Raw genomic sequence first — 23778 nt, 5'->3', positions numbered from 1 at the left:
TGGAGCAATCCCCTGAAGGCCTAGATGTGAATGAACATGAAACTAGGCAAACATCTGAAGAGAAGAGGTGAAGCAGGTGAATGCTCAACATCTGTACAGGTATAGAGCCCCTTCATACATGCTCAAGGTGATGTTAAAACTTCAAATTGAACTAGGGGGTTTAGGGAATTAGACACAAAACATTGGTCAAGTTTGGTCTAAATACAAAATGCCTATGTGGTCCTCAATACTGGCCATAACTCTCCATGGGGGGCTCGGATTTACAACACAGCCCCTCCCTACTGGAAGATCAGTTGACTGGGAGGGGTGGATTGTCCTCCCAACCCACAGAGCATCTGGCAGAGGAACGACAGATGCTGACAGCTGGAGTGACATCCAGCATATGTCCCTTTCTTTATCCTTGCTCCTCTCAGACAATAGAGTGGAAGGGTCGGGGGCTTTGTGTGGAGAAGGTAGACCTAATAGCTTGTGACTCTAGAATAGAGCCCCTATTCTCCAGGAGAGCCCGAAGGGCAATTAGCCTGCCTCTGATCCATGCCTGGGGAGTTATTATGGGTGGACTGAGCCCACAAAAACCTCAGTGGTCCATTCTCTTTCATGCCACATCAAAATGTTTACTTTTTTTTTTAACTTTTTTTTTTTAGTTATAACTATCTATACGAGCAACCAAAACTATTCTTCAGTTATTAAGTTTCTAACTGTGTCTAAATAGTCGTTCAGATTTTGACTAATCCCACAGACAACAAGCATTACTATTTCATTGAAGCCTTAGTGAGGTCCTTGTGCCGAGCACGTGTGCTTTGTTTTGCAACGTAATGACGCCACACGCAGAAGACAGGAAGTAACTGGAATCTAAAGCATGTAAACAAGACAAATGTTTCCCGTGTACACCAAGAGTAACAAGTAAGTTTGTGCTGTGTGAACCGATACTAGAGGCACACACAAGTACAGACGCGAGTCAGTATAAGCTGAGTTGGTTTTTAATGATGGAAGAGAATGAGTGAGTCCATCGGCTATGAGCTAAGCTAACTGTTAGCATTCAGGTCCATTCTGACTGAACTTAGCGAGCTGTAGGTCATGGTATCATAAATCATGAATTCCCCCTCACTCTGTGTTTCTGTTTCTTATCTGTAGACATGGGTGTGAAAGGTCTTCAGTCTTTCATGGAGCGCTGCTGTCCGGATACCTGTGTGACTGTGGACCTGAGAGAAATGGCCAGACAACATGTTGCCCAAACCCCAGCTAACACTTCCAGTTGAGTTTAATTCAGTGTGCAGGTGGAGTGAGCAGTGGTGGATGTATCAGAGAAGAACTTCTCTCTTGTAAAGTCAGACATGGAAATGGCGATATTGTTAAAGTGTCAATGTTAAATCAGTAACTAAGCTTTATGTCTTTGGCATCTTTTTGACTAAAGCAATAAGGTGCTCCACAGTTGAGCATAAAATCATACATGATAAAATAAAACCCATGTCTTATGTAAAATGCTAAGTAGAATACTGAAGTGAAATGTAAAAAAATGAGTGGCCAAGTTACTCCACCAATAAAAATAGATATCACCTGTCCACCACACTTGTTTTACTGGTATGTTCTAATGCTAACACTTAACGTTGTGGCGACTATACATCCACTCACATTATTGCAGCAGATGCTGTTGTAAATAATTATAGCTATACAGCTGTACAGATACTTAGATAATGCAATTAATATCATCAATCAATCAATCAATCAATCAATCTTTATTTGTATAGTGCCCAATCACAACAAACGTTATCTCAAGACGCTTTTACAAACGTAGGAGGTCTAGAATTATGTCAAATTATGAACAGAGACCCAACTTCAAGACAGGGTAAGACTCAGTCTGACCCCACCTTAATCCATCATGAGTATTGCACATCGCAGTATTTAGCTAGTTACAGTGGCGAGTAAAAACTTCCATTTAACAGGCAGAAACCTCAGGCAGAACCAGACTCAATATGTATACACATCTGCATCTAATCAGGTCAGCTGCTCACCTCAGCTCACCTCAGCTGCTTTTGCACATTAAACCCTTTACTTATCTCCAATACTGTCTTTAGCCTTAATATCATTTGCACTATTATCTATTTACATTGTCAATTTTTGAACTGTCATGACACTGCACTGCCTGTACTGTGTACATAGGCTGTTTTAACTGTATTTTCTTATAATTTTATTGTATTTTATATTTAAATGTTTGCTATTTAAGAGTTGGAAGAGAGAAACAGCATCTCGATTTTCCTGTATGTCTTCGTATATATAGTGAAAACTGACAATTAAAACCTTTGAAGCTTTGAATCTTGAATCTCTTGAATGTCAGGTTGACAAGCTAAAAACTATAGCAGTGAATCTGAATGATCAAAATTGTAACTTCTTTAGATACAAACTTGGTGATTCCTTTGGAATGAGGAGGATTAGATAATATACATTAAAACCTGCATTTATGATCATATAATGATTTGATTTCTCTTATAGCACATTGTTAGTTACAGTAGCAACACTCAGACTGTCGGTCCTAATAGCATACAGCTTTAGCATTGCTGACGCTTAAACTTAGTTAGAGGAGGATTGTAGGAGCACAGAAAGAGTGGTAAGACTGACAGCCAGACTCAAGGGTAGTGATAGAACTATAAGCATAATAACAAGATTCAAGAAAAATAGTGCTGATGAGCTTAATACTTAAGCAAGTAGTAGTATATAGTACAAAAATGAAAACTGGGCATTTCTTATTTGTTATTTGGGTTGTGTTTTTTAATAGTTGCTTAGCCTGCAGGTCTGCTCTCTATTACATTTTGATTTGACTCTCTTATTTTAGGCCCCACACTTGTTGTGGATGGTATGGCCTGTCTGTGCCACTGGTACAGATGTCAGGACTGGATATGTGGAGGGCAGTGGAGGGAGTACATGGATTTGCTGAAGAGCTGGGTGGAGGCCTTCATCTCAGCAGGAATAAGATTAGTCTTCTTCTTTGATGGAGTGGTGGAGGAGCAGAAAAGAAAGGAGTGGGTGAGGAAACATATTCTCTATTGTTTATTTTAGAAAACTCGTTCAAATCTACCCAATTTAGCACATCATGCAGTTTTCCAGTAGATCCACTGTTTTCCTTTGTTACAGTTGAATTTCAGAGAGTTTTTTTTTAATAGCTTCAATACAGAGGTTAATAATCTTCACTTATTTAAAACACATAATCAACAGTCAGTAAACATCACGCTCTTTTGTCTTCAGGCGAAGAGGAGGCGCAGAGTGAACGGGGAGATTTCTAAAGTATTTCGTCACCTGAAGGGGCACGGTGAGCAGCCTGGTAGAGCGCTGTTTGTTTTGCCTTCTGGTACGGCATCTTTCACACGCTTTGCTCTCAGGTCAGTATTTACAAGATTTATTATAATGCACAAGCCCTCTTGTAGTTATCATGGAAACATGTTATTAAGACCACAGTTTAAGAATAACATATTAATTAATACTTGACTCTTCATGAGGGTTTTCTTCTCATATCTGTTGGCAGCTCAGATTTAGTTCATTTTTGTTTTCTTATTGAATGTTTTATTTTTCCTCACAGGTCCCTTGGCCAGGAAGTGTTTTGTTCAGTGAGGGAGGCTGACTATGAGATTGCCAGATATGCTCTTCAGCATAACTGTATGGGCATCCTGGGCCAGGACTCAGACTTTATCATATACGACAGGTTTTCTTGAATTATTATCACATTTTCATAGTTTTGGCATACTCAAACCGAAAGACTTGCACTGCAGTTACTACTCGACAAAATCAAATATTGTAGGATTTCATTTAAATGGCAAGTTATGGAAAATGTGAAAAAAGTGACTGACTTTAGTGTGTGTTTTTTTTTCTTTTTAAGTGCTCCATACTTATCTGTAGCAAAGCTGCGGATTGACACGCTCACCACAGTCCTGTATGACAGACAGAGGCTCTGCCAAACCATTGGATTGGCTATTCATCAGCTACCACTGCTGGCCTGTCTCCTAGGAAATGATGTGGTGTCTGAGGAGAAGATGATGAACATTAGAAACAACGCCATGGCAACCTACAGGTGTCTTGTCAACTACTTTTACTTATACAGAAATATTGAATGCATCCTTTCATATTTTATGACCGTGAGCAAACTTAGTTAATGTTCAGATGAAGACAATAAATAACATTAATGTTATTTCTACAGGATGAACAAGCCTTCACCACACTCTGGTGCTAATCAGGGGCAAGTGGTGCTGGCTGTATCCCACCTTGTGAGCTCAGTGTGGGACAGAGAGGAGGAAGAGGCCGGGCTCCTTTCTCTGAACCTGTCAGCTCCTCTCACAGAGCTGCTGCAGAGAGGAATGAGCTCCTACATATTACCTGGACAGGAGGCTCTTCAGTGGGGTGATTTCTCTACAGCTTCCTCTGCTGCTGTATTTGAGAAACATGTTAGTGCAGAAATATTGAAGGTATGTTCCATGTTTCTTTTCCTTTTCTGATGTTTTGACAATAGCGAATGCCAGAAAAAAAAGCAGATTTTGTTTCTCTGTGGTCTTTCCTCAGGCCTGTAGGGAGAAGCATGTAGCAGCAGAGGGTTTCATGGTTTACAGTATTGTGTGCGAGGGCGTCATTGAATGTAGCAACACTTTGGAGGATGAAGAGGACACTGAACTGCTGCCTCAAGCCTTTGTCCTTAAGGCCTGCAGACAACGCATCTATGGGCTGGTGCTGCTGCATGGGCATGATGGTAGGAAAGTAAACTTCTCAGATATGTCACACACACACATTCACATTTTAGGTCCCATAAAACAAACACACACACTCATCTTCTCTGGCAACACCGTTCAAACTGTAAGAAAATCACACATCTGAAGACACACATCAGCAAATGCTTGAATCTCAGGAGACGTACATGCTTGGTGATAGACTTGGTGCTTTGACGTTTTGATGTTTGTTGTGTTCTGTGATTCACATACAGAGACTAGAATACCTTTCAGGACAGTGATGTGAACTCAGTCCAAGTGTATCTGTGGCTCATTTGTTTTCAGGTTCAAATGTTAACCTCCCAGCTATGAAGGAATGGTTTGTCTACCCTGGAAACCCTCTGCAGGAGCCTGACATGGTCCATCCTGTCCCAATCAGTCTCACAGGTACTGTACCTGGTCATTTTTTTTATATTGGACTGTCTATTCTTTGGCTTGGGATTAAGTCAAACTCTGGTTTTAATGAAGTTGAACTAGCTTATGGGCAAATAAGAAGGAGAGATTCGTTTTTTTGCATATAGTTCTTCCTTTGTTTTGACGCACTGTCAATCAGCTAGACTCACTTGGCCGTCTCCTACCATACACATTTAACACATTTGTCACATTTCATGCAGGGTTTTTCTATTCAAAGCTATTCTTAACTTTTTCTTTTCTCTGTTTTATTGTAGGTGATCAGCCCAGTCTGGACTTACTCTGGTTCGGCACTGGTCCTGAAGTTTCTGCTCTCCGCCTCAACTCCTTCTTATCAATTTTTGATTGCCAGCAGCTCTCAGACTTGCATGGAGAAGTTGAAGACTCTCTCCTGGCTGCTCTCTGCCTCATCACTTACATAGCCCTCCAGGTAATTTTAATTTTCTCTGGTTTATTTGAACGTTTTTATTTAGTAATGACAACTAAACACAAGACAGGAAACAGGACAGTGAAATCACTGCTCGGGAGAGTATCGAAAAATGGCTTAAACCGTATAGAAGAGAAGCAGTAAATACAAATCAATAATATCTCCATACAATCACATGAATTGCTAATAATCAAAATCTAGTTTTATTTGTCTAATTGACGATACTATAGGAGATTTGACCATTATTATACAGGTATTTATATACACTACAACCTTCTCTGTATGTGTTGTTCCTTGAATTACTTGGTTTTATTATTTTAGCTGCTAAATCAACCAGCTGAGCTCAATATAATTTACAGCTTACATTGAGGCATTTCAGTCAAGACAATGCTGTGAGTGGTAGGTAAAGATACTCCTGCTGATTTGTGTAAACAGTCAATAAAAGAGCAAATGTATTTAGTGAGTATTAAACACACAAGCCAGCTTTTGATTGAGGATTTTGTCTATAACATATACAGCAATTATTCAGCCCTTTTGTAATCTTGATTTAAAGCTAAACATTTCTTGTTGATGGTCTGTCTTGAGTTGTTGTGTTGCGGCTTGATGGCAGCTTCTATCAACCACTGAGTGCCCAGTTTAACCAAAGACACTGGTCTTTGAACCTCTGCTTCTTACGTCAACAACTGCTCTGATAACCATCCAAGGGGCTTGAATACCTTAAGAGTCATTTCTTATTTCACATTAACAACTATTGTGTTCTTGTTTTGGTTGCAAATGTTAAACTATAAACAATTCTGCTTTTTGTAATCTCGTTGCAAAGCCTTGTTTTGAAATCTTTCAATTCCGTGATCACTTTTCAAAGTGTGTGAAGCAGCAGAGATTTGTGCTTTTAGTTTGTTGGTTGGTCTTGACGTCATCTGATTGAGCTTCAAAACAACAGAGATTAATGCGTCCCATCACAAGGATAAAGGTACCTGCGTCATTTTACTAAAGCTAAACAGAAATTATTCTGTAGATTCATCTGCCAACTCTGTAACAAAGTGCTTCAATTGAGCTTTGATGCCTCCTAACAAAGGAATCTAATCAAAGAAGGTGGACCTAATGTTTTGTTGCATATTTCAATGTTGTGTTAAAAGGACATTAAATCTTCGGATTTTGTCTTCAAAGCAAAGCAGTTAAGAAACATGGCTTGTGTTCTCTTGACTGATTTGGCGTTACTACAACGTCATTGAACCCACAGTCAGAAAGCAAAATGCAGTAGAGTCCAGCTGACATATAATGTCCTTTTTACAACATTATATCCTATTACTGTCCTTCCCAAACCTGCCTCCACCAATACCCACAATTCCATTCACTTGAGATTTTTCCCTTTAAAATGACAGCATTGTTTTAATATTGGCCTGTCATGCCCACATTTATTTTCAGTTTGTTTGTTAGCAATAACAATAAGTTAACAATATTTACATGTAAGGAGTTGTTATTGTTTTTGCATTAAATGTTCTCCAGTCCATATTTCTTTAAGTCAATGTTATAATAAAATGAACCCAGGGTGCTTACTGCAGAGTCATTAAGATTCAGCTCAGCAGCTTCAATTTAAACTGACATCTGAACAGATTGTGTTCATTTGAACTCCAAAACAGAGTCAAACAAATGATACGTGAAGCTTTTACGAGACAGTCAGGGTGTTAAGGATTTAAGTGGATTTTATTTGCATTTAAAACATGATTAGATTAGAAAATCCTGTGCTCACACAGACAGAGGTGAACACTTCTTTTCATGAAGATCAACTTTTGTACAGAAAGACAGAAGGACACTCTGGGTCAGTAATTGAAATGGATAAAGGACGAGCAGGCGGACAGGCCGAGGAGCAGCTTGTTACACAGACTGTTTGAGGGGCAGACAATCAAAGTTGCCCAGACAGGCTGACAGACAACAGTAGCTGTTGTTGTCTGATCGCTGCTGCATTCACATTCCCTCGTCACTCTTCTATTTAAGCAGCTTCAGGGTTTGTTTGTTTTGTACACACAACCGGGCAGCCTTGTTTCTGCACTCAGCATTGTTTCTTTGTCTGTTGAATTGTTGCAAAGCAAGCAGACAAAACAAATCGACCCACACACACGATACTCTGGGATGTGATTCAATTGGTCAACCATAAAAATTTGTTCTGCACTGGTGTGTGTGTGTGTGTGTGTGTGTGTGTGTGTGTGTGTGTGTGTGTGTGTGTGTGTGTGTGTGTGTGTGTGTGTGTGTGTGTGTGTGTGTGTGTGTGTGTGTGTTTCAGGTAAACACTTTGTCTCAAGAGGATGTTGATGCTTACCTGAGTCAGGCTGTGTGTGTGAGATTAAAATCCACTCAGGAGCTTCAACACATCAAGGTCAGTTGCACATGCACACACACACACATGCACACATGTTGTATTCAGGTTATTCAAGTTAAGTCTTAATTTTCATGTGATCCCCGATCAAAAACATCAGTTATCAGTTATCTTTTCTCTGATGTTTCTCTCTACTTTCTTGTCCTCACACACCCTTGTGTTGTTGTCGTTTCCTGCTGCAAGAAGACAATGTCCCTGGGGTTTATAGTGAACAAGTTGTCGTGTAGCAAACAAATAATAAAACTGTTCCAGTAATAGAAAGTGAGAAGAAAAAGGGAAGAGAAATATAAAATAAGAAACTGATCGAATCTCAAGAGTCCATAGAAAAAACTATTCCAAGATCCTTCCAAAGCTGATGTTAGATGATAGAGAATTATAACATTTTAAGATCATGTAGACGTTTGAGAATCAAATGTCAAACCATTTCATCCCCACCAATTTTCTTTAACGATTATCATGTTGAAGAAGATGGTTTATAATAATATCTCATCTAAAGTCAAGTTAAACCACCTGAAAGTACAGTGGGGCAAAAAAGTATTTAGTCAGCCACTGATTTTGCAAGTTCTCCCACTTAGAAAGACGAGAGAGGTCTGTAATTTTCATCAGAGGTACACTTCAACTATGAGAGACAAAATGAGAAAAAAAATCCAGGAAATCCCATTGTAGGATTTTTATAGAATTTATTTGTAAATTATGGTGGAAAATAAGTATTTGGTCAATAACAAAAGTTCAACTCAATACTACGTAGCATAACCTTTGTTGGCAATGACAGAGATCAAACGTTTCCTGTAAGTCTTCACCTGGTTTGCACACACTGTAGCTGGTATTTTGGCCCATTCCTCCATGCAGATCTCCTCTAGAGCAGTGATGTTTTCAACTCCCTCCACAAATTTTCTATGAGGTTGAGGTCTGGAGACTGGCTAGGCCACTCCAGGTCCTTGAAATGCTTTTTACGGAGCCACTCCTTCGTTGCCCGAGCGGTGTGTTTGGGATCTTTGTCATGCTGGAAGACCCAGCCACGTTCCATCTTCAATGCTCTCACTGATGGATGGAGATTTTGGCTTAAAATCTCACGATACATGGCCCCGTTCATTCTTCCCTTAACACGGATCAGTCCTCCTGTCCCCTTTGCAGAAAAACAGCCCCAAAGCATGAGGTTTCCACCCCCATGCTTCACAGTAGGTATGGTGTTCTTGGGATGCAACTCAGCATTCTTCTTCCTCCAAACACGACGAGTTGAGTTTTTACCAAAAAGTTCTATTTTGGTTTCATCTGACCACATGATATTCTCCCAATCCTCTTCTGGATCATCCATATGCTCTCTGGCAAACTTCAGACGGGCCTGGACATGTATTGGCTTAAGCAGGGGGACACGCCTGGCGCTGCAGGATTTGAGTCCCTCACGGCGTAGTGTGTTACTGATGGTAGCCTTTGTTACTTTGGTCCCAGCTCCCTGCAGGTCATTCATCAGGTCCCTCCGTGTAGTTCTAGGATTTTTGCTCCCCGTTCTCATGATCATTTTGACCCCACGGGATGAGATCTTGCGTGGGGCCCTAGATCGAGGGAGATTATCAATGGTCTTGTATGTCTTCCATTTTCTTACAATTGCTCCCACAGTTGATTTATTCACACCAACCTGCTTGCCTATTGTAGATTCACTCTTCCCAGCCTGGTGCAGGTCCACAATTTTCTTCCTGGTGTCCTTCGACAGCTCTTTGGTCTTTGCCATGGTTGAGTTTGGAGTCTGACTGTTTGAGGCTGTGGACAGGTGTCCTTTTATACAGATAACGAGTTCAAACAGGTGCCATTAATACAGGTAAAGTGGAGGACAGAAGAGCTTCTTAAAGAAGAAGTTACAGGTCTGTGAGAGCCAGAAATCTTGCTTGTTTGTGGGTGACCAAATACTTATTTTCCACCATAATTTACAAATAAATTCTTTAAAAATCCTACAATGTGATTTCCTGGATTTTTTTCTCATTTGGTCTCTTATAGCTGAAATGTACCTCCGATGAAAATTACAGACCTCTTTCATCTTTCTATGTAGGAGAACTTGCAAAATCAGTGGCTGACTAAATACTTTTTTGCCCCACTGTATAAGCACAGGAAAAAGGGCAACACTTGAAGTCCTATTGTCGTGTCAGTGAAACCAGCCACACAGTGAGCATTGTTTCTCCTCTCCTCTAACAAGATGCTTTCAAAAGCACAAAGCTCCCGAAAACTTCATGAATTTTACCAGATACGTTTCATGTGAGAATGCAATAACCAAAATTTTTGCTAAGACTTCGTCTGGAAATTTTCCTGTCAGCCCCTCTGTGAAACTTCTGTGTCCAGTCAGAGTAAGCTGCTGGAAATAATCAGGAAAATGGGCAGTGGGGGCTGACGTTCATAAGTGCATTCAAAACAATAAATATGTCCTACACTTATTAGATCAGTCAACCAATCAACTTTAATTTGTATAGTGTCAAATCACAACAAAATGTTGCTTAAGACGCTTTTACAAACATAGCAGGTCTAGATCATACTCTATGTTGAATTATTAACAAAGACCCAACACTAAGACAGGATAAGACTCAGTCTATCTCATCTTAATCCACCATGAGCATTGCACCTCGCAGTATTTAAATAGTTAAAGCTGCAAAGAAAAACTTCCTTTGAACAGGCAGAAACCTTGAGCAGAACCAGACTCATGCTAGACAGCCATCTGCCTCTACCGAGTTGGTGTTGGAAAGAGGGATAGATGTAAAGTAAATTAATTCAAGCCTTTATGGCTTTAACATTGATGATTTTGCCTTATAGCTCATTAAAATCAGAAATCCACACTGAAATTATTAGAATATTTCTGAGGATCAATAAAAAAAAGGATTTCAAATACAGAAATGTCCCACTTCTGAAAAGTTGGGCTCCTGAAATTTTCTGTAAATTTTCCCAGGCACTTTCCCAAATGCAAGACTGACAGCAGCTACAGAGTCTTCATTTAGCTGGGTCAACCCAATGTGAGCCCTCACCAACCAGAGAATCAGAGAGTCAGCTGTGCTCTTCCACACACGCTCTCCACTGCCTTGTTGTAGCCCCATTTATTTCGAGTGCTTAATTACAATACTTGTATCTAGTAATTTGTATTTTTGCTGCTCGTCTGTTTCCTACACAATAATTAGGGCTGGGCGTTGATTTGAATATGCTGACTGGGGGAGGTACAGAGCAGCAGGGAGGGGGATTCACTGTTTAAACAGTGTAAGGATTAACTACACACACAGACACACAGTCAGAAGTCAACTACTCTGAAGGTGATTTTTAATATGAGATTGTAAAGACATTAGCATGTGTGTGAAAGCTGCAGATATACACACTTGCAGCTGCACAACACATTGCGCCCCTTTATGTCCTCACGAGTCAGCCCAGAAAAATAAGCTACAGATTTCATGAGACTAGAATAAGAATAAGAAACAAATATTTTGTGAACATGTTTGTCTTCAACTCAGTGAAAATGAGTCACACTGTCATATTGCATGTATGTGTGTGCGTGTGCTTGAGTATGCGTGTGTGTTTAGGGGAAAAGGGGTTGTGGGTAGATTTTGGGATGCATTGGTTTTGTTGCAACATTCCTCCTCAAGGGACTGTGATTATGGCGTGTGTGTATGTGTGCGTGTGTGTGTGAGTGACAGAGAGTACTGGGCTGGCGACAGCCGCCTGTCTGTCCTGGCAGACGCTCACCACATAGAGCTATTTACACCAAGCACCCTCCACCCCACTGGACACACACACACACACACACACACACACACACACACACACACACACACACACACACACACACACACACACACACACACACACACACACACACACACACACACACACGATTGTCTCTCTCACCCTGTGTGTTCTCATATTCTCCTTTTACACCCAACCACTTTCTCTTGTGTCTGTTTCTCTTCTCGTTGCTCTTTCTCTTGTTTCTCTTGTCTCTGCTCTTTCTGTGGGTTTGGGTGTCTGCGCGCCTTCAGGCTTTGTGTGTCAGTCCAGTGGTTCATTGTGCTCAGAAGGTGAAGCTGTGTTTGACTGGAAGCAGGTGGCAGGCAGGGCTGTGTGTGAGTGGGAGTGTCTGTGCGTGTGTGTGTGTGTGTACACGTAATCACTGTTATCAGCACTATCTGCTCATGGGACAGGTGAGAGTAGATAGAACACACACGCGGAACATCTGCCTGCTGTCGTTACTGTTAGCTTGCTCCTTGCTTCTTCATCATCCTCACCTTCCCTTCTTTATTGTCCTCCAGGTTCTAGTTTTCTTTCTGCTCTTTGTGTCAGCAAACAACTCAACCACCCACCTGTTTCTCCCTTAACTGAAACTGTTGCATCTTGAGCCATTTAAAAAACAAAACAACAATCATTGATTTCATTTTTTCCTGGTGAAAAAAGAACAGCTCCTACAGCTCTGAAGTTGAGCAGGTGTAAGGTTACATAGACCATGTACAAAACAAAACTCTAGCACTCAGATAGGAAATCTTTCTCTTATTTATTTGGGGCAAAATCATGAATAACAAGCCATTGAGTCATGATCATTTGTTGATACAGATGTTTTCGGCCACAATAAATGAGAGGACTGCCGTATTTGTTAGTGCCTGTAAGATTGCTGCTATGACTTTTACCTAAAGTTTTGTCCCTTACGTTTCCTCGTTGAGCATCAGTGCCTCATCAGTCAAAAGTTCATGTTCTTTTGAATCATGTCATTTCAAAACAGTGTCAGACCTCTTCAAAACATCACATAGATTTATGATTTGGTTAGTATCTTATTGTGAAAAGTATCATACAAGTAGATGGACTTACTGAAAGATGTAACGATAATAATAGTTAGTCCTAGTTGTATATTATTGTGTGATTAATGTAACAAGTAAGAGGAGATAATGTTGTGCAAACAATGATTTATTTACTTTTGTAAAACTGGTTGGAAATCTGTGAGGTATGCTGAAACTGAACACAGAAAAACAAACAGCAGTTTAAAGCAACAGCAGCAGAGAATATCTGTGATTTTTCGCTGTTTAAGGTATAAGTCATAATGGTTGTGTCTATATTGAAGGTGAGTAATGCAAAATCATATATATTCAAAGTTCAATGCAAAACACAACTGAACTTGGATGCTGGCAGCTGAAATACAGTCCCTGTCGCTGTGTAAGTGGTTTTGTAATTGAGGAATGTGAAGTACAAGAATGGGACAGAGGATGAGCTGTGCAAGCCTCCTGATTGAGATGTACAATCAGCCAAACCTCTTCTCTACCTTTCTCTTATCAGCTTCCCGTCCTCTGCAGCCGTGCGGTGCAGCTGGGATCTCTGTACATCCGAGGACTGGGACACCTGCTGGGTGCTAACTGTGCCTGTGGCTGCCCGCTGCCCAGCGCTGCCCTGATGCCTTGGAACAGCTTTGACGGACGTCTGTTCCACTCAAAGTACCTGCTGGCACACGGAGGCGCAGAGAAAACTGTGCTGCTGGAGAGCGATGTGAGTGGAGACAGGGAAGCAAAAAGGGAAAACAGGAATGAGCAATAGACAATCTCTCTCTCTCTCTCTCTCTCTCTCTCCCTCCAGTCATCCTGTCTGAATCTGTTTCTTCGCTTGAGAGAAAAACTCACAGAAACTTGCAGGAATCGAGGCAGAGTCCTTCAGTCCAGACCCAAACCACCAGAGCAAAGTCATAAAACCACACCAGGACCCAGATACAGAGAGAGACACTCAGGTGCGATCTGACTCCCTTTATCATCAAACACTTCTTACTTACATCGCCAGCTTTCTTCTCAGTAAAAGTAAACTCTGTTTTTCTACTTGGAACTGTTGTTGATCCATCCCTGGTGCTTTCTATGGGGCACTTATCAATCTCTTGTTGTTAAAGATGTTGCTGCTATCATCCAAAAATAACACAATCACCAACAGATATAATCGAAACACACAAGAAGGATCAGAATACTCCATAACAGATAACAGTAATTTAAAAGCATGTTTAAACTTAACATTTTTTGCATAGTCTCACCTTGTCGTGGTTGATGAAAAACACAAAACCATCATTTTAAAGTACTATGAAGAGTTGATGACAGTTATGAAACAGTCTGAGTTTAATACGAATGTCTCTATACAACCTACAGAATTAAGCTAGTAGTAGATCAACATGAAAATTGAGTATTTTTAAGTTATTTTTCATACCTGTCTCTGCTGTACTCTACAGTACTCTACTGCACTCTGATTAGGACAGTAGACTGTATAAATAATGGACGTAGTATCCCTGACATCACCAATCTGTTTCTGAAGGGCTGTTTTAAAGCCAATCATCAGTGGGAGCCATATTGGAAATGCTTAACTCAACCTAACTTCTGTTGAGCTAGTGTGAGGTAAAGAGGCGGGCTTTGAGCCTCCTAGCCAGCAGCTACAGTGTTCCTGCTTGTCAGTCAAGTCAGCTGTGCCTCACATAATGGAAAACTTGTAATCTCAATATCTTTGAAATTGCCACGTCATGAAAAAAAATCACCCTCCATACATTGTGTGCCGAAAGTGAAATGAGCTATCCAGACTACACTTTTTTTTGTACCAGGCTGTAAACATGTTTATTTCTGCTGTAAAGATCAGCTTTTTGAATTTGTGTGTATGTGGTTTCCGGTATTTCTGGAGCCAGACTCAAGTGGACACTCGAGAAACTGCAGTTTTTAACACTTCCGCATTGGCTTTAATTCTCATGACCGAAGGTTGCCGCTTGATTAGGACTATAGACTGTATAAAATATGGACGCAGTATCCATGACGTCCCCCATCTGTTCCTGAACGCTGTTTTGGAATATTGGAAATGCGGAACTCAACCAGGCATAGTGTGACGTAAAGGGGCGGGGTTTGAGCCTCTTAGCCAACAGCTATCTGTTCCCGTCCGGGAGTCAAGTCAGTCATGTCCTTATTTTGGCAAAAACTCATTATCTTAATATCTTCTGAACCGTCGCGTTAGAAAAGAATTCACCCCCGTACAGTGTGTGCCGATAGAGAAATGAGCTCTTCAGACTGAAGCCGTTTTTTGAACCAGGCTGTAAACATGTTTATTAATGCTGCAAAGATCATCTTTTTTGAATCGGTGTCTATGTGGTTTCCGGTGTTTCTGCAGCCAGCCTCAAGCGGATTCTCGATGAATTGCAGTTGATAACACTTCCACATGGGCTTCATAGTTTGAGACCGGAGGTTGCCGCTTGATTAGGACATAATAACTTTCAGCTTGCAGAGAGAAAGTGTGTTTACATTACCAACAAAGTGTTGCAGTGAGTTGTGCATAAACATGTTTAAACCAGAGGAAGATATTTTAGAAAATACTGCTTGAATACTGCAGGGCTCCAATGTTCCACACAATTTATTTCATCAGGCTAGTGACATTTCAAGTGGACATGCTCTTCATCAAACTAAAGTAACTTTGCGGTGTCACATCAGTGTCAGATAAGTCACAAAAAAGGTGTGTACATGCAATTGAAAAAGGCATCATATCAGTGAAAAACATTGTACCACAGAAGTACTCCAATTTCAAATGTGATGGTAGAATGTAGCCATATGGATGTGATCCATGAAGCACACAAAATGGCACAGAATTGCTAAACAGCATTACCAAGAATACAATACAACCTCATTATCTACAACACCCAATTGATAATTGTGTATTGTAGATAATAAAACTTAGACTTTTGTACAGAAAACACTACCAAGGAAAACATTACAGGATCTGCAGAGAGATTAGAAATACGGCATTGTCTTCCAACAAAATCAGCAAAAGTAAAAGGTTCTGCTCGCCTTTCTCGTCCTGACAAGATCAGCATCAGTCGTTTTAATAACTCTTTACTTGTTGAGGTGCGTTGTGTTCTATAGTTAGCTTAATGCCTTTGTATTCTACTCCCTTCTTCTCTCTCTCCACAGCCACTCTGCCTGTAAATGTTGTTGCTGTAGTCATTCATGCAAGATAATTATGCTACTGTTTTGTCCAGGAATCTTTGTAAAAACAGTTTTTCACCACCCTGGTTAACTAAATGCAAGAGAGAGAAAAACATTTTGACCTGAATTAAGAAATGTTTTGTTGTTTCTATGGCACCCTTGCGGTATGATGGTTTAGATTCATACCATGTCGCCACAGTCGCACGTCATATCTCTCTCTCTCTTCATGTTCCCTGCCTTGTTACTGTAAACTTTCCAGTGAATAGAAGCAGAAAGTCTCAAAACCAGTGAAATAAAATTAATGCTCTGATGTCTTTATTATTTTAAAGTCTCCAGTAGTTTAGTTTTAAAGTTTTAGAGCTTGTCTTTGTTTCTACTTACAGCATAAAAGACAGAAGACTGAAAAGGCCTCCAGTGATCTCAGTGGCAAAAACATGCAGCATTCTGATGAAAGAAAGCAGAGATGCATCATTTTAATCTGACAGTTCATCTGTGGTTGTAGTTCTCTGGTGCCCCTCAGAACCACATTACCCAGAGGGCCATGCAGTAACGAGCTCCATGTGTGCTGCGGCCGTAACACATACCACTGTGTGTGTGCACGATTGCATCGAAAAGACTTGCTTTGTCAGTGCACTAGTAATAGTAGGTTTCTGTTTATAGGCTGGGAGAGCTCTATTTTAAGACACACAACAAGACGATCTGATTACAGACTTCTCTCTTCTGTCTCCCCCTCCCTCTGCTCCCCTTCCCCTCAGTCTTTTCCCTCCGTCTGTCTTACTCTGTATCCTTTTGTTTTCTTCATCCTTTCTCTGTTTCTTGTTCTTATTTCTCACTGTTGTTCTGCTGTGTGCAGAGCTGTCACAGTCCCCGGACACCTCATCGGCTTTGTTACACTCACATCTTCACATGTTTTCACCCACTTTGGGTCGTTTCCATAAATGGCAGAGTCTTTAATTTGTGCTTTTCACTGCAGTGTGCAGACTATCTGCCAGAAGAGAACCTCAGCTGTAGTTGAGAGTCCTGCTTGGTGATCAGTCTCAGAAGACATCTCAGCAGCAGTTGAAACAAAACGTGAACCCATAGTTTTTAATCAACTCTGTGACTTTTAAACCTTTGGGATTGTTCCTCTGTGCGCCGAGCTGTCTGCTTTTTGCCCAAGTCAACCCTTGTGGGTCTCTTGAGGATGTTTCTGGTTTTATAGATGGAAAGCTGTTCACTCTTTATACCTCAGTGTTTCATTTCTGCTAGACGCAGACACCAATCATTACTTCAGAACTGTGGGGATGTGGAGTGTGTGTGTGCGTGAGAGTAGTGGTGGCGCTATGTGGTACGGTTGAGGGCCTGGTTTGGTTTTTGTTTGGAATCAGGCCTGATGTTTAGTCTCCTCAGCAAATATCTCCTCTGGCCTCCTGCCCTCACAATTACACTCTGACAGTGGATCCAGTGGAGCTGCTTTCTCACTTCTCCTCACTTTATTTCTGTCAGAGAGAAAATGAAAACAAGCCCACTCTCAGATCGGGTCACACTTCATGTAGAGTACATTTCACTCTGGCTAAGAGTGTGGATGTTGTTCTTCTTCAGACCTATTCAACTGGTGTCCTGAACCACTTACACGCACAATCTGGCCCCTTTGTCCTCTAGAACAGAAACACTTATTTCATCTCTAAGAACTGAACTTTAGAGGCATCAAACTAACCAGGGAAAGAAGCTGACTGCCCAAAATAAATGAACCATCATTTAAATTTATGCTCTGTCGGATAGACATGACTTGACAGTTTTCTGACATTCTTGTGCTGACTTCTTTATGATTTGACCAGTTATGAAATCAGCTGATCTTCCCTCCTCTTAACTGTTCTCTGTTAATTGTCATTATGAGGATCTGACCGCAGAATCTCATACTGTGATTGTATTTGTCTTCCTGTTGTTTTTTTAACCTTTCTGCAAACAGCAGACACTCAGGCAACATAAATAGACCTTCAAACAGTTTTTACAAGCTTGTGGCCCGAATGACACATCCACTCATGCACAGTATCCTTTCATGTGCCTATTTTCCACACTTTCACACTCACTGAGCGGTTGCAGGACAACAGCCTGATGCACGCAGCCAGATGTGAAATCACCTACCAGTTGCATTCTAGCTACATCATTTGAGTGTTTTCTTAACCATCTTATATTCCCAGTGGTTAATTCTTTTAACCTGACATCACACTCATCTGTTGGAGGAGCCCAGTACGCTTTGGAGCAGTGAGACAAAAACACAGAAAACTCCCGTCCAGTTTGTTTGGACTCTGGCTGAAAAAGATTGTTTGTTGTGCTCAAATGTTTCAATGTCCTGCTCTTACTTTCAGGTGGGCCCTCAGAAAGTGATGAGAACTGGAGGCAGAGAGGAGAAAACACAGGAGGATGGAGGGAGAGGGAGGAGATGAGAGGAAGAAGAAGTGGTTATGGAAACAGAGAGTGGCAGAGAGGAGGACACAGAGGAGGGATGAGAGGAGGCCAACATTTTCACCCTCATCCTGAGTCTTATCCTAACTTTCAGGATGGAGGACACCGCAACACAAGCCATCGTTCATATCAGTCCAGAGGAGGATCTTACAGCAGCAGAGGGAGATACCAGCTGGCCCCGAGGTAATATCAGAGTTAAGGTTTTCCTATAACATTTTATTCTGTATGAGAAATGAATTTACGCATCGTTACTCAAACTTATATTTATCTGATACTCTAATCTAACTTTCTTTTATTCTTTGACAGTCAAAACTAAGAAACAACAAATAAATCTGGGAATAAATATTGATTATTTATATGGCTTCTATCTGTTGAAGATAGAAGCTTTGGAGGGGCTTCATTTTTTAATTTGGCAGTTTTAACAGTTTCAGTTGCCAGATTAATGCATTTGAGAGAGGCAGACTTATGCAGACAAATTTTTTGCAGGTTTAATGGCATTCTCTGATCGTGGTATCTGTATCAGACTAGCTAAACATGTTCCTTTTCTTCTGATTTTTCTGTTTGATACTGTCGTGTATCATCCTATATTCTCCTCTCTCCTCTCGTTCTCTTCAGATGGTCTCAGCCTCATGGTCCAGGAACCTAACTCCAGCCTGAACTACAGAGGAGAGAGGAGGAGGATTAGAGGAGTTAAGAGGATGGAGAAGATGTGATGAAAGGCGTGAAGGAATCCCATTTCTCTGAACAAACTGATTAGTTAATAATCTGTGAGGAATGTTTACCTACTGGATACAGTAAGTGAAGGAATGAAGATCAAGAGGAGGGAGAACGAAGAGATTAGGTCACTTAATTTTCCAGTATTAACTGAATTATGCTTCTTTTTTTCATCTCAAATGAATCCTCTGTAGAAAAGTTTTAAAGACAGTCACCCAAAACATCAGTTTATCTCAGGGAGAGTAACCAGTGACCGTAGGAATGAGGACTCTCTGAACAAACACAGGAATGAGCCTCATCAAACACAGAGAGGTGGATTAATGGCTAATCCCCAAGCCTGTTTTTACCTCTTATCTTAGTAATTAAAAGGGAAGAGATCTTGAAAGCGGTGTGGCTCAAGCAACATAATCATTTTACATGAGAGTGATTTTAAGAAGAAAAGCAGTAATGCTGGTATCGAATATTGACTGAAATAAGGCATCAGTAATAGATCTGTTACTACGGAGACGTATTAGGGTCAGGGATGAGAAAAATAATCGATGGAAGGAGTTTTTATATTTCATCATACACTTCAGTACATTTGAAGGAGCCATAATGTTGCTTTTCATGTCTTATTTGTTAATCATGATTATTTCCTTTGATGGTTGACTTAATTTCTGGTTTTGGATTCATGGGTGTGGTTTACCTCTTATCTACCTGTTCAGTTGTGTGGCGAGAGGCATACACAGAGGGTGAGTGGGGTTATATATTTTCTGTTGACCGCCACCGTCATTGCCATTATTATCGTTTATTTAGATATTTTTAGATATTAAATTATTTTGAGTCTTTTGTTAATAAATAGAAAACTTTCCATGGACTTTGATTTTGATTTATGGCAAGACGCGTCAGAAACATGAGCCAACTTAGTCTCAGCGTCACTTTTCAATCTTAGCCGCTTCAAAATCATCAAACACATTGTAAGCATTTAGAAAGGCAAGATGCCATTCCTGCGCTGTCTGTAGAGGTTTTAAGTTGCATGAGATTTTAGCTTAGCTGATACCATCTGGGCTAATATCAATTGTTCACAAACGTTAAAAAAAGTTGCCCTCATTGAGTCTTTCTTCTTAATTTTGTTTTAGATCAGTCTTAAAATTTAGAGCATTTTTCTAAACTGAGCTGTGCGCTAAGAAATAGAACCCCCCACTCCTATAGTTGCTAACAATACCTGCATTGCAGTGAATCACCTCAGCAGAGAGAGAAGTCCTGGGCTCAGACTCTGCTATCTGTGACAGGTTTACATGAAAGCCGTGTATCTTACTGCAGCTCATGTTAAGGTTATTTCTAAATATGTGGATAATTATTATTGTTTAACACCTCAAATGTTACTTATGTCAGTGTATGATACATTGCTAACTAGCATGTGTTTGCCATAGCTCATATAGCATTAACCAATAGCTTCTTGCTAATGTCAGGGAACTTTATTGAGTTTCATTTCTCTCATTCCCAGCTCTAATACTGCTCCATAAGAAACTGAATACAAAAGTGACCAGGGACAGAAATGACTGAAGACTGTGAGTTATCTAAGTGGCTAAAATTAGAGTATACGGTTTATACATTGCACTGTTTTATACATTTTTGTCGATGAATTGTCTTGATTCCGAGCCGTGTTTGATAAATGAACACATAATTTTTTTTTAACCTGAAGTTTCTGTTCATTCATTATATCTTATATCTAGGTGTGTAATGTTGCTGTTAAAACACAACAACAAATCAAACATTTTGATAATTTCTTCAAATCCATATTTCCCAGTAATCCAATGTTAGTAAATTTTGGTAAACTCAAAGACTGAAACAACGTTTTTCTTTTCTTGAATGAGCTTGGACCACTTTCTGAGCACAAGATTACATTTGACATCTTTAATAAAGAAATGAGTCAAGTTAACATGACTAATGTTCATTTTCTCATAAATACCAAAGTGTAACCCCAAACTTTGACCAAACAATACATCTGAAACACCACCTGAAGCTCACTTTCACCTCTGTGGTGAGTGTGTGAGAATCAAAGGGTGTGTGTGTGTGTAGGTTTGATGAGGAATGTATAGCCCACATTTTCAATCTTCCTGTAGCTCTGTGAATGTTGTTAAACCTTCCAGAGAGGAAAAGGATGCAGAGAAAGTCCCACAGACTGAGTGTTTCCATTATCGTGTGTGTGTGTGTGTGTGTGTGTGTGTGTGTGTGTGTGTGTGTGTGTGTGTGTGTGTGTGTGTGTGTGTGTGTGTGTGTGTGTGTGTGTGTGTGTCCGTGTCCGTGTCCGTGTCCGTCCATGCGTGTGCGTACGTGCGTGGGTGTGTGTGTGTGTGTGAGCAGAGCAGATAAGAGAGTGAATTTCTTAAATGGGGGGAAATCAGAGTGTTGATACAGAAATGACAGTGTTTAGTGTTGCAGGGCAGAAAATGACATCATTTTATTCCAATTTCCTGATATGAATTTCAGTGATCCAGTCTGTAAACTGGGCCTAAAACTGTGGCAATCTATTGGACTCACATGGGTAGAAGATACTTATCAACTAGATTTAATCCAACAGGGACAATGAAGATCCCGGAGAAGTAATGACAGAATAACAAGTTTAAGAACAACCCAAACCTTTTGATCATTGCTTCATTCAAAGTGTTTGTTGAAAACAGTGTAATGTGTTTACCAAGAGGCAACCTCCGGTCTAAAAAAATGAGTCCAATGCGGAAGTGCTGAAAACTGCAGTTCATCTAGGATCCACTTGAGGCTGGCTCCGGAAGTACAGAGAGTCACATACACACCAATTCAAAGAAGCCGATCTTGACAGCAGAAATAAACATGTTTACAGCCTGGTACAAAAGACCAGTGTAGTCTGGATAGCTCATTTGATCGGCTCACACTGTAGGGGGGGGGAATTTTTTTCTAACGCAGCAATTTCGAAGATATTGAGATTACGAGTCTTCCAATGAGAGGCACAGCTGACTTGATTGACAGGCGTGAACACTGTAGCTGTTGGCTAAGAGGCTTAAAGCCCGCCTCTTTACATCACAATCGCTTGACAGCAGCAAAATGGCTGCCGCCGCCGATTGGCCTCAAAACAGCGCTTCAGAAACAGATGGGTGACGTCACGGATACTCTGTCCGTATTTTATATAGTCTATGGTTTTTACAGAGTACAGACTCTGACAGCAACAAGACAGAAAACTTCACTCAGGTGAGTTGTGATTCATGTTCCCCTTATTTTACTCCATCAGTAGAAATGTTCAGTTTAATGTGAGTAACAATAGCTAGGTTCACCAAAGCTTCAGAGTTAACCTTTACTGTGGATGCAGCTCCATCTATGAGTGTATTTTCAGTGGAAGAAACAATCATTTATTAATCAGCAGGCCTTTCCTAATATATTTTCATACTACAGCTATTGATTTCTTGAGTAAGGTGTCATGTAATAAACAGAATAATGTACTGTGAGTGGTTTTAATAGTGGAGGAAACCCTTCAGAGTGAGACCAAACCACTAAGAGCTAAGAGCTCAGCCATAAAGGTGGAAGGAGCAAAGTTAGCAAAGTTAACTGAAAACAATGGAAGAGGTTACTTTTCATACGTATGATAGGTTGATTTCACATACAAAGGAAAAATGTCATGCTTTTATATGTCCAAGTTTGTATGGGTTACAGGGCAACACATTCCGCTTAATGGTTATTAGAGTCACATGTAAGAACCCACCACTTGTCTTTTCCCTCCATCCAGAGGCTGCAGATCAGAGGGAACAGCCTGTGTGTGTGTGTGTGTGTGTGTGTGTGTGTGTGTGTGTGTGTGTGTGTGTGTGTGTGTGTGTGTGTGTGTGTGTGTGTGTGTGTGTGTGTGTGTGTTTGTGTGTGTGTGTGTCAGTGTTTGGGTTAGTAACTGCGGTAAGTGGGGTGGGTGTGTATGTGAGGAGGGGCAACAAGGGTGGGGCACACAACACACACACATGACTTGGGTCTATTCGCCCCCTCTTCATAAAAACAATAACAGGAGGAGGGATGTTTTCTGTGGTGAAGAGGAAGCAAGGGATGGAGGGTTAAAAAGGGAGGAAGAAGGAAAGAAACAAAGTGGAACAAAGAAATGAAGGAGAGTAAAGGAGAGAGGAGAGAAACAGTGAGAAGATAAACCAGATGAAGGAAGTCTAAAAATAGAGGAAAACAACAGAAAACAGGAGAAGAGCAGTGAAAAGAGAGGTGGTCGATTTAAAGGAGAGGAGAAGACATGAGGGTTAAGAAACACGAGATGCTTGTAGTCTTGCTTCGACCACAGGAAACCCTGTTGGCTGCCTGACAGATCAGCTTCCTGTGTGTGTGTGTAGGTCTGGGCGAGGTCGCTCCAGCAGTCAAACCCCCTCTGGAGGCCTCCTCCATGGCCTCCTCTTTTCCTTTTTCTCGTTCTCGTCACTCAATGCATGTATTTTGTACTAAACTTCTTCTATGTTTTATCTAAACTTCTCTGAGGTTTTCGTCCTGAAGAACTCATCAGTGGAGGCAACAATTTGTGTCAGCTTACCTAGACCTACATCTGATTAAAACCCTGGTGAAGTCCAGTGCTGGCCACAATGCGCTGCACTTAAATGGACCGCATCTTGACCACAAACCACTCCAACAAACTGTACACAAAGAAAATATCCACTGTGAGGCAGTTGTGTGATTCCACACTCACCTCAGTACAGGTGTTACATGGCTGTATGTGTCACAGGTGTTTTAGAT

The 23778-nt window shown here is 40.8% G+C and overlaps 1 protein-coding gene across 1 annotated transcript; it reads left to right on the top strand.

Annotated features, from left to right (window-relative positions):
- The first annotated feature begins 770 nt into the window (after positions 1-770).
- Positions 771-20974, top strand: fam120b (family with sequence similarity 120B). The gene is made up of 15 exons (XM_034680928.1): positions 771-903; positions 1135-1254; positions 2831-3021; positions 3241-3374; positions 3572-3694; positions 3869-4060; positions 4187-4451; positions 4546-4729; positions 5031-5132; positions 5414-5586; positions 7865-7957; positions 13244-13450; positions 13538-13685; positions 18243-18522; positions 18955-20974. Exons 2-15 carry the CDS (start codon positions 1137-1139, stop codon positions 18983-18985), a joined length of 2241 nt encoding a protein of 746 aa, XP_034536819.1. The 5' UTR covers positions 771-903; positions 1135-1136; the 3' UTR covers positions 18986-20974.
- The last annotated feature ends 2804 nt before the right edge of the window (positions 20975-23778 follow it).

This window comes from Notolabrus celidotus, chromosome 3 (assembly GCF_009762535.1).
Source record: "Notolabrus celidotus isolate fNotCel1 chromosome 3, fNotCel1.pri, whole genome shotgun sequence".
NCBI classification, from domain to species: domain Eukaryota; kingdom Metazoa; phylum Chordata; class Actinopteri; order Labriformes; family Labridae; genus Notolabrus; species Notolabrus celidotus.
Note: the sequence above shows the minus strand (reverse complement) of the source record. Positions and strands in the feature narration are given on the sequence as shown.